Below are 11,227 nucleotides of genomic sequence, written 5' to 3' on the forward strand. Positions count from 1 at the left end.
CTGAAAAGGAAAAACAAAACAACAACAAAAACAAACAAACAGTTTTTAACGCCTGCAGAGATGCAATATATTAAAGGAAAAAAAGAGCTCTAGTGATCTGAACAATGTGCTCATGTATCCAGATGATTTTGTCAGTGAACAATTGGTCTTAAATTATTTGTGATGTTTCCGGTCAAACGTTTGAACATACCTGTCTCGTGGGCGTGGTTTCAACATGTGGGAAGGGAACACTTGATCTCATACAGTCCTGCACCTGCATTAAGTGGGATTTCTCCCTCGCCTGCTGAACAGAAACAGGATTGTAAAGCTAAATGATCAGGTTTTGCGCTCCTGCGGATCTGTTTGCGGTACCTGAGGACACTTGGAAACTAATTTGATTTTTTCCTCTTGCTTTACAGTAATCCGATCAGTAAGTATTTTCCGCAACTCATTTATCATTGGTTTCACTTTTTTTTGTTTTTAAGGGGTTGTCTTCCGCTTAGGTGTAAAGTTTGCGCAGTTATATAACAATTGAACCAAATCATGCATAAATTAAAATTAAAAATGTCAAACGTTCAAAGTTAGTCTTGTGCTTACGAAACAAAGGCTCTCGCGTGAAAGAAAAAGAGAGGAAGTCCTTTAAGGCATTTTTAATTGTTAGGTTTCTCCTCTCCTCAGCCATCGAGACGTTTCTCCTTTATATCTCTGCTCGCCTCTAATTAAAAACCGGCGAGCAAACATGTTCGCAGGTGCATTTTTTAGCAGATTCGGCTACAAGCTACTTTTTCCCATCTTTGTCAGTTGGATATCCTTAGAAATATGTTTTAACAGTACACACTTGCACTGATATTATACGTGGATTGGAGAGGTGTTCTTAATTTAACTGCCGTTTAATTGGTTATCCAACTGTGTTGAACACTGGTAAGTCGATTAGGAAGTAGAACTAAATAAGTACTTTAATAAAATAAATAAATAAATGTGTGTGTATTTGTATTTATAGATTGATTCAGGGGAAACATATGTGTTATATACTGTTCTGCCTTAACTAATTAAAAGCCGCTTTTCACCCTTCCTTGTAAAAGGTTTGAAAAAAATCCTACGAAATGTTTGCAAATTCAACTTTCCGCGTTGGATTAATCGGAACTCGGGAGGGACGTCACTCTCGCGCGCATGATTAGCGAGGAAGAGCCATTCAAGCATCACTGGCAACACAACACAATACTTGATTTTTGCGCTTTAAAACAGCGATGGCCAGGCTGTTCAGTGCAGTCATAAATCCACAACGGTGGCAGTACACATTAAACGTTTACAGCTTTTCTATTGTCCACGTTCACTGTCGCTACTTGAATCATTAACTCGGGGTTGACTTTCAGAGTAGCAAATCCGAGACGGGGGCGGTCACATTCACATTCAAATTCCAGCTGGGAAATGTAAATTCCAATTTATTCACGAATGCATAATTTGGGATAATCTGCTTACATTGAAGTGTTTTATTCAGCATTAAGAGTTCATTGTATTACAGAAACTGCATTAGATTATTAATGATCTTATGGCCCCACCCTCTAGCCTATCATACTTTTTGAAGTTAGGCCTATGGAAAAACAAACAAACATGGAGGTGACTGTTTTTGTGAATCTGTGCTGTATAAGTAACAAATTTTTAACTTAGTAAAACTACATCATGATGCTGTGATCTTTAATAGGTAATAATTTGCTGACAGAAGTGTAATTAGTAATTATGTCACTGAGGCTAACGATCCTGTTGTGTCACCTCAGCATTTAAAATATGTTATCAAGATTAGACCAGGACTCCATCATAGTCTTCTACTCTATTTCTAGCTTAACATTTTTGTGTTTTCTTCAAAATCTGCCTTTTAAAAAATTCAAATAAGCTGCCCTATATACATTTCTATTTTTAAAGAGTGAATGCATTTCTTTTGAGGTTGGGCCCTTTTTAGTTTCTGATGTAATATTGCTTTTTTTGCCCCCTGTTGACAGGTACTTCCCGTTTGTAACCTACTGAGTTGGTGTAACCTGGAATACAGCATATTGTCCAGTCCCCATGAAAGATGACTCATATCTAGAATGGCACAAGTCGCAGCTTTGCTTACTTACCTCAAGTCAATTACGCGTATTCAGACATTCAGTGTTCTGGTTCTTTTCTTCTCTTTAATTTTAATCGTTTTCTACATGACTGTCCAGGTGGAGACCACCCACAGTTTACGGAGTGTAAGAACACAATTTCCCCAACAGAAGGGCATTACCAGGCATGTTCATTTACACAATGTTTCAGCTGGCTTCAGACAGACCATTCCTAAAAGCAGAGCTTACTGGAACCGTTTACTGTACTCAGCCCTGATGAATCTGGACAAGGGAGGAAACCCATTCAATCAAAACTCTAACTGGTCTAACTGCAGGCTGACAAATCAAGAGTTTCTGCAAATCAACGTGCATGACTTCAGCTCCTACCCTGTCCAATTTCGGGATTTTCTGGAGGGGATGAACTGCAGGACTGCCCCAATTCTGATTGATCAGCCCAACAAATGTGGTTTCAGTAAAAGGAAGACGGAGAGCCACACCTTGTTGCTTTTTGCCATCAAGTCATCTCCCAGAAACTTTGAGCAGAGGCAGGCAGTGCGAGAGACGTGGGGCCGAGAGATGACGTATCCAAATGGACTCAAAGTGCGTATGGTGTTCCTTCTGGGGAGCTCCCCACCACAAGATCCTGACCTGACCCCACTGCTGTCATTTGAAGCAAAACTCTATGGGGATATCCTGCAGTGGGACTTCCATGAAACATTTCTAAACCTGACGCTCAAAATGAACATGTTGCTCGACTGGACATTGAAAAGCTGTCCTCATGTCTCCTTTGTCTTTAGTGGGGATGATGATGTATTTGTCAACACCCCAGCACTGGTCAGGTACATCGAGTCTCTCGAGGCTTCTAAAGTATCTAGTTTGTATGCTGGTCATGTTATAAGTGCTGGAAGTCCCCTCAGGGACTCAAATAGCAAATACTACATCCCTATGAGCTTCTACGATGGCCCATACCCTCCTTATGCTGGTGGAGGTGGCTATCTTATCTCTGGATCTTTGCTAGAATCCCTCTATTCACTTTTACACATCATTCCTTTCTTCCCCATTGATGATGCCTATGTTGGGATGTGTTTCATGGCTTTAGGGATTTCTCCTGAGGCACACTCAGGATTTCAGACATTTGATATCAGAGCAGAAGATCGTGAGGATCTCTGTGCATATAAAAACCTTATTCTGGTTCACCAGAGGTCCCCACAGGAGTTAAAAAAGTTGTGGAAGGGGATTAACAGCTCCCTGTTGGCTTGTTGAACGGGACTGGTTATGAAGATGGCAAATAGTGACTGCACTTGCATATTAAAGATTTGTTTCTCCACTAATGTACTATTCATGGTTTTGCAGAGTTGATTTTCTATAGACCATCTTGCCAGCAAAAAAAGAAATGTATTGTGAACAAAATTAAGTTGCCGTAAAGCAGCTTGATTTTGTTACCAGACTGGGTGTCATCATGGAAAGGCATTTGATTGCCCATTCAGGCATTAAATCACATGTAGGTCAAACCGGCCATACAACTGAAATGAAATAAAAACAAGAATGAATGTTCCTCAGTTTATTTTCCACGAAACACCAATCACGAGCTAGGTAAGTGTACAGTTCTGGGATTTCGAACAGTGTGTAACATCACCACAGCATACCATCACATCTAAAATTTGAGTGTGTATACTAAGAAGCATTTTAATAGTTCTTTGAAATACGTTAAAGCGGTCACTTCAGTGACACACAATAAAACCTGTTAGACGTCACTGAACAGGAGTGTAAGAAGAGAAGAAACACAAAGTCAAGTTCCATTTTTTTTGCCCGCTGTTGTGTTTATATTGTGAGTAATGCATTCACACTGCAGCAGGTGATTCTAGTGTACTTGCAGAACATTACAGAACCTGGAATTAATGTGAAATAAAGGTGTGAATTTAAATTTGAGAAGCTTTACTACCAATAGTAAATCTTATTAACTTAAGGCACCAAACCCAGACACATGAAGAGCTTGGAGTTTTGTTTTGCAACCACAATCTTTCTCCCCGCTGTCATGCAGAAAGAAATGACAAGTATCAAAACTACCTTTTATGAATACAGCTAAAACTGTGCAACAGTCTATTTATCAACCAAACTTCAACTTGTTTTGCCCCGTAGCAAAAAAGTTATTTTTCATACAAGTCTAGTGGGTAGTTCTCTTTGTACTGCTGCACATGTCTCCACAGGGACTCTCTCTGCTTGTTCAGGCTGGGTATCATCTCCTGGTACACGTCTGTGAACAACAGTTCAGGATTGGGTTTGAGCCGCCTTTCAGCCCTCTCAAACGCCTCCATCACCGTCTTGCGCGATTGTTTTCGCCAGCTCCTCTCGTCATCTTCACTCCACCATCCGCGGGCTGTCATGTAATGTCTCAGCCTGGAAATGGGATGGTCCTGTTTGTCCCAATAGTTCACTTCATCCACTGAACGGTACGCCGAGCTGTCATCGCTGGTGCTGTGGTGGCCAATTCTGAAGAATCAACAAAATACATTTTTTTTAACATGACTTTTCATACTTTCGCTGTTTCAGGATGAGTACATCTGTGGTGTACAGCACTCTTCAATTACAACCCAAAAATGTACTTTTAAAATTCTACACCAAATCACAATTTCCATTATAGCAACATAAAATATTAAGCGTTTCTAACTATAAACCTTTAATAATATTTAGATGATCAAATATATTTTCACTTTACTGCCAATATCTAATGAACCTTTTATGGCTTAGGGGGTAAAACCCTTGCATTCTGGTAAAGGTGCATATCGATAATCTTAAAACAACAGCGAAATTAAAAAATGATCACAGCTAAAAGAAAGCCACCTGGCTTTTGTAAAGTGCCATATTTACTTGATGAACTCCACAGTTCAGTCCTCATTAGCAGCTGGCTTTAGTTTACACAAAGAAAATTGACTATTTTAACTACATAATCACATTTTTGTTAGATGGCTTCAAACTTCTGACACGGCTGTCAGTCTACAAGGTTAAAGTTGGTTTTGTAGTCCAGCAGAGGTTTGCTGCCTGTCCAGCTATATTACATGAAGGCAGCGTACAAACTGGTCTCTTAAGTATGTCTGTGGGCCACTCTGGCTCGTGCTGTTGTTGGTCTGTCCGCCAAAAGTGAGTGGCAGCTCTCTGAACAAAACATCTTGTTGATTCCCGAGGTATGAGGAGAATGGTCAGAGCACATGAACCTGTTCAAACTGAAGTAGATGAGCTTCAGCACCAAAGACTACACTGGGAGCCAAGAACAGGAAACCGTTTATTTTCCAGATGGGAGTATCGGAATTTGAGATGAACATGGAAACCTCCATCCATCCTGCTTTATGTGAACGTTTCAGGCTGGTGATGGTGTTTTCGTGGTGTGGGGGAAATTTTCACTTAGTATTAACTGAGGATTGAATTTTATTGCTTCCAGCAGGATCATTTGTTATGTCGCAAAGGTCAAATAACCTCAAACAGTTTTTTTTAAACATGACAATGAGTTCACTGTACTCAAACATCCCTCCACAATCACCAGATCTCAGTCCAACAGCGCACCGTTGGCATGTGGTGAAAAAGAAAATTCAAATCATGGAGGTGCAGCAGACAAATCTGCAGAAACTGCATGATGCCATCATGTCAATATGGAACAAAATCTCCAACCCATTACTAGGCAAGGTGTACCTAACCAAATTCTGTTGAGTGCATTTACTTATTTATTTGATGCTGTCCATTCAAGTGTTAAATTTCAGTAGTAAAATGAAACATTAATAAAGAATGAAGAAAATGTTAGTGATGAACTGTCAGCCTAAAAACTGTTCCACATGTCCTTTCAAACGCAGACAAAAATCACTCAAACATTAACAAACCTGTAGGTCATTGCCTCAATGAGGAATGGCTGGTTCTCAGCCACAGCCCTGCGCCTCGCTTCCTTTGTAGCGTTGTACACAGCAAACACATCATTACCATCAACACGAATGGACAACATGCCATAACCAGGACCACGAGCAGCTGTTAAAGAAAAAGAACCAGAGGTGTGTGGATAAGAGCAGCTGGAACATCAATCAGACAGCAGCAGAAAAGTGGCAGAAAAATCACATTCAGCCTTACCGATGCCATCACCTCTATACTGTTCGTTTGTAGGGGTAGAGATGGCGTAGCCATTGTTGCGGCAAAAAAATATCAGTGGGCACTCAAGGGTGGCAGAGAAGTTGAAGCCGGCGTGTGCATCCCCTTCGCTAGCTGCTCCTTCTCCAAAATAGCAAATGACGGCACGGTTTGTGTTCTCTCTCTTGACTGCATACGCAGCTCCAGCCGCTGAAAGAGACAGAGCCACAGACATATTTACAGCTGTGTGTTTGTCTATCCTGCTTCAGGCAGCAGAGGTAAATACACAGGCGTGGAGCTCACCCTGAGGAATCTGTGTGGCCAGAGGAGATGAGATGGTGACAAAGTTCAGATCTTTGGATCCATAGTGGACGGGCATCTGCCGGCCCTTTCCGAGGTCATCAGCATTGGCGTAACACTGAGCCATGAAGTGATCCAGAGGAAAGCCTCGGTACATCAGCACTCCTGTAATAGAAGATGTGTCGCACGATTTCTCACAAGACAAGAGAACCAGACCGACTGAAGGAGCAAACAGTGGGGATATTAAAATAAGGACTGGAGACTTGGGAACCCTTTTTTTGTTGTGGTCAGTTTTTTTGAATGTAAAACATATTTGTGTTTTACATTCAAATGTGTCCATTCTGATAATTTCAGCAATCTTCCCCTCAGAATTTGCTCACGTCTGAATCCTTATATTGATGCTATGATTATTATTCCTCATACTGAAGTGATGATTGTTATTCTCTCACTGATAAATACAAAAATCACGGTGAATAGAATAGTCAGAAGAGCACAGGAGGAATGTGATTATTGTGCACCACATCCCTTTCGCTAAACTATCTAACATGCTTGGAATGATCTTTTTATAAGGTAGGCAAGAGTCTTATTACTTTGGTAAAACCTTAAACTATGAGAGGGAGCACTGCTGATGCCAGTTAGCCTACAGCTGGTTATACTGTGTGGCACTGAGGCAAATAGTTTTTGACTCACTGGATTTTATTAATTTGACTAAACTTTACTAATTTTTGGAAACCGGATGAACTCAGTTTGTAAGCAATAAATATTCTTGTTAAATTCTCATATAAACAAGTTTTTTTCTGTAGTAATCATTTGACCATACTGCAAAATAATTTGTTCAGTTTCAAATGTTGTCTGGAAGACATTTGTGATAACAACAACAACAAAAGGAGATGTAGAAATGAACACTGAAGTGGTCAACTGTTTTGATTACAATTAAAATGTTCATATGAACAATGGACCAAAAAAATAGAACTATAGTAGTTGGGGGAAAAGCCCAAACGAAACCACATTTCATTCTTACCAGCTTCTCTGTATTGCCCAAAAACCAGATCGTTTGGATCCAGAGCAGCAGCACTGCCGATGTGTGTCCCCTCCTCACCATAGTTAGTCATGTAGAAGGAGATCCGACCCTGTAACGGACAGGGCTGGACGGTTAATCAGACTGTAATCTCAAGTATGATTTTTTTTTTTTTTTAAGCAATTACGAAAATAAAACAACTGGGAAAAAATAATTACTTTTTGCATTAATTTTACCTGAAATCGTTGTGTTTTGCTGTTATAAATCAAGTGCACCTCTTTCTTTTACAGCTATTTGGTGTCCTCCCTTCATAAAAACTAAAACTCACTTGCTGTTTAGTTCAGCTCGAGCCAAAATGACTAAAGATTTGGATGGAATAAAACTAATGGTTTAGTGAATATCTGCTTGTGTCACAGGATCACTCAAGAGCTCTCACTGGATTTCTTTCAGTAATCAGCAACAGTTGGCCTTTAAGTCAAAAACACTCCCTAGTCAGCGCCCAACTTCCCTATGAGATGGACCTGTGTCCTCGAGAACCCCTATCTAATTTTTATGCATTCATTTTTAATTTGAAATTATAATTAACATAAAAAAGCCCTGCAGCAGACTGGCGACCTATCCAGGGTGTACCCTGCCTCTCGCCCTAAGACAGCAGATAAGTGGAGATAGACGGATGGATAAAGAAAATACCCTTTGAAACACCTATTTTTAAGTTCAAAAACTGCTGATGTTGTGTTTTAAATAATCAGGTTGAGCCAGGAAATGCAGGAGGAAACATACCTGTCTTTGAGACTCATAAAGAATGCGGTCCATTGTGTTCAGCATCGTCATCTTCTGATAAAAGTTCAAAACTGTCTCTTTGGAGAGCTGCGTAGGAGAGAAACACATAATCGACAAATTAACATTGGCTCAACAGACTGCAGGGGTCTTAGGGGCACATTTGGGAACCAGGAGCACAGGCAGGCTGATTGTACCTGAGGGTCTTGAGAGGGGTTGATGATATTTCCCTGCCTGTCCATCACGCGGTACACTGGGATCCCAGAGATGACATTGGGCTGGATGAACTCGAGCTGATCCACAAACTCGGCCGAGGCTCCTGGAAACTGGGGCTTTTCCAGCGAAGAGTCAAAGGTCTGCTGCAGCTGAAGAACCTGAAAGGATTGAATACAAGCATTATTTATTAACAATCTCATTGTGGCTGTGGCAAAGAAAGGCCCTAGGAAAAGCAAACACAGCATATCAGGTCACACAACTCATACAAACTGTCAAGCACGTGGTGGAGGGGTGACGATTTGAACTTGTTTTGCAGCCACACAATCGTGAACTCTTCTGTATCCCAAAGTATTCTAGAGTCAAATGTGAAGCCATCTCTCTGACAACCACTGGGTCATGCAACTGGATAATAAGCAGCAAATCTACAGCAGAAAAATAAGAAATTCAAGGTGTTCCAATGGCCCAGTAAAGTCACAACCTTTAACCTGACTGAAATGCTGTGGTAGGTCCTTAAGAGACCTGTGCACAAACAACTTACCGGTACCTGAATTTCTATTGTGTATATATGTATTGTTTTATATTTGTGTTGCTTCATTTCATTTTGCTCTTTTCCCCCCACAGGCTTGTCCACCAGGACTCTGAACTGCATTAATGAAATGCATAAAATTGAATTATAAATTAAGTTTGGTGACTGATTCTTAGTTTTACTATTTATTTTATTTTTCAAAAGGCTAGTTTTTATTTTAGGTAACTTTTTAAACATCTAGTTTAAGTTTTTAGTTTTGTTTTAGTTAACTATAATAACACTGGTTGAACCTTTAGAGATTTTAGAAAGCTTAATTTCAGAAAAATGAAGACAATACAATACAGTGGAACCCCGACTTACGAGTACCCCCATTTAACAAAAAATTCAAGTTATGAAGGCACTTAACGGCAATATTTCTGCCCGCGTTACGGCAAAATGCAAATTTTCGACTTGCGAAAGACCCTTGGGAACGAATTAATTTCGTAAGTCTGGGTTCTTATAAATGAGGAAGTGATTAAGTATGTACTCCTTCCAGTGTAGTTCTATTGTTCCGCTGTAACAACAATTCACAAATCTCTTTCCCATACAGATTTTAGAAACTCCACATTAGATTATTTTAAAAGAGTTACATCCAGATTTAAGTGCTGGAGCGATCGAAGGAAATAAAATAGCAGTGAAGGACCTACAGCAGCAACAGCAATTAAATAAAGTTGTTTTGAAAAAATGATGCATTCGAGGACATCGGATTTCCTCCTTCACGCCCCTTGGTTCGACCAATGGAAAAAGAGGCTAGCTAAGTCCTTAGCTGGCTGGCTAACTAGTCCGGTGTGAGAGTCGAAACAACAAAAAGTAAAATTAGTATTTATTGCAACTCAAGTTGTTTAGTAAATGTCAAACATGTATTCACTAATTATGTGAGAGTTAGTCTGACTTTTCACGGATACACTGGAGAATCGGTATAGCATTTCAGCAAGGTTGTTAGCCAAGTTAGCGGCTCCGTAGCTAACCAGAATCTTTGTGCAAACAAGACCTAACCCCAAAACTTATTAAAAGATTCAGTTTATTTTTAACAGTATTTCTACTTGATTGAGTTGGACGATACTCTTTCGTGAGCCTTGCTGTATCCCGGGTTCTTAATGACAGCGTTATCTCCAGTCCAGCCTCCCATAATTTATTCATTGCTCAATCCAAACAGTGCAGTTTTCACTTACAGTTACCCTGAAGCCTCTGCGCTGAAGCAGTCGATATGCCTTCAGTCCTGCTGTCTGACGGACAGCGCGGAAACAGAGCCCATACATTTTGCTCATGCTGCTCACAGCTGCCATCTGCACACTCAATAATTGTTTGATTTAACCGCCGCCGTACACCAGGTAAGGAGAAGTTACACTGGTGGATATGCACAAATCTGCCCAACGGAACTGCTAATAACCACCACTCGCTGTCCGTCCTGTTTTCATCCACAGTTTACAGGCCGAGAGTCGCAAACTGATTGCAACATTAAAGTCGGTTACAGTATCCTCCACATCCGCTCAGGCCTTCAAAATAAAACCCCAAAATGTGAAGCAAGAAATGCTACGTAGCATTTAATCTGTAGGTGTAGTTCTGCCGGAACTAACTACGCTCCTTCACCCTTTCCCCCCGCAGGTGAGGATTTAAAAGATGCACAGATAGTATAACGGGAAGAAATTTATTTGTCACTTTTTACGTATTTCACAAGCTGAAGAAATGATTGATTAAAGCTGTCGAGATTTAACACTCTTTTGTGGTAGAATAACAATAATAATAAATAAATGAAAAATGCGTGGGATGCCCAGGAAGGCAGAGTGTCAGTTTTCTGAATAAAGGCCGCCCTCATCGGGGGATTAACCTGATGAAAGTCCATTGTGTGATGCTGACCTATTAATTAAAATACTGTCACTTTGCGTAACGACGTGCCCTGGTCGTTTTTCTATGGTCTTTTTGAGCGATTTTAACTTATCAAAATCAATATTGCCTATTTTAAGATTCAGACACACTAACGCAGTCACATTAACAAAATTTGACAGTTATTGCAATATGATATGTAATACATCTTACAGAAAGAAGTAAACGTAAAAGAAAAAAATGCTTTGCGTCGGCATTTACGCATTTGTCTTTTGCACATATAGATCAGTTGTAACACACGTGAAACAGTTTGTAATAAAACAGCGCTCCTCTGGGCGAACTCAACCTGTCAGGTATACC

At 40.3% G+C, this 11,227-nt stretch overlaps 2 protein-coding genes across 2 annotated transcripts; one reads left to right on the forward strand and one right to left on the reverse strand.

Annotated features, from left to right (window-relative positions):
• Window positions 1-222: 222 nt before the first annotated feature.
• Window positions 223-3,606, forward strand: b3gnt2l (UDP-GlcNAc:betaGal beta-1,3-N-acetylglucosaminyltransferase 2, like). The gene is made up of 2 exons (XM_086262235.1): window positions 223-409; window positions 1,977-3,606. The coding sequence occupies exon 2, from the start codon at window positions 2,064-2,066 to the stop codon at window positions 3,321-3,323; it is 1,260 nt and encodes a 419-aa protein (XP_086118361.1). The 5' UTR covers window positions 223-409; window positions 1,977-2,063; the 3' UTR covers window positions 3,324-3,606.
• On the reverse strand, window positions 3,607-10,631 carry bckdha (branched chain keto acid dehydrogenase E1 subunit alpha). The gene is made up of 8 exons (XM_086262234.1): window positions 10,216-10,631; window positions 8,460-8,636; window positions 8,266-8,352; window positions 7,489-7,597; window positions 6,471-6,632; window positions 6,171-6,377; window positions 5,930-6,071; window positions 3,607-4,550 (listed from the first exon to the last, which is right to left on the reverse strand). The coding sequence occupies exons 1-8, from the start codon at window positions 10,327-10,329 to the stop codon at window positions 4,208-4,210; spliced, it is 1,341 nt and encodes a 446-aa protein (XP_086118360.1). The 5' UTR covers window positions 10,330-10,631; the 3' UTR covers window positions 3,607-4,207.
• Between the last annotated feature and the right edge of the window lie 596 nt (window positions 10,632-11,227).

This window comes from Aulonocara sp. 'chitande type north' Nkhata Bay, linkage group LG14 (genome assembly GCF_057382095.1).
Source record: "Aulonocara sp. 'chitande type north' Nkhata Bay isolate Kocher_YH1m ecotype deep benthic linkage group LG14, A_spYH_male_GT1.1, whole genome shotgun sequence".
Taxonomy (NCBI): Eukaryota; Metazoa; Chordata; class Actinopteri; order Cichliformes; family Cichlidae; genus Aulonocara; species Aulonocara sp. 'chitande type north' Nkhata Bay.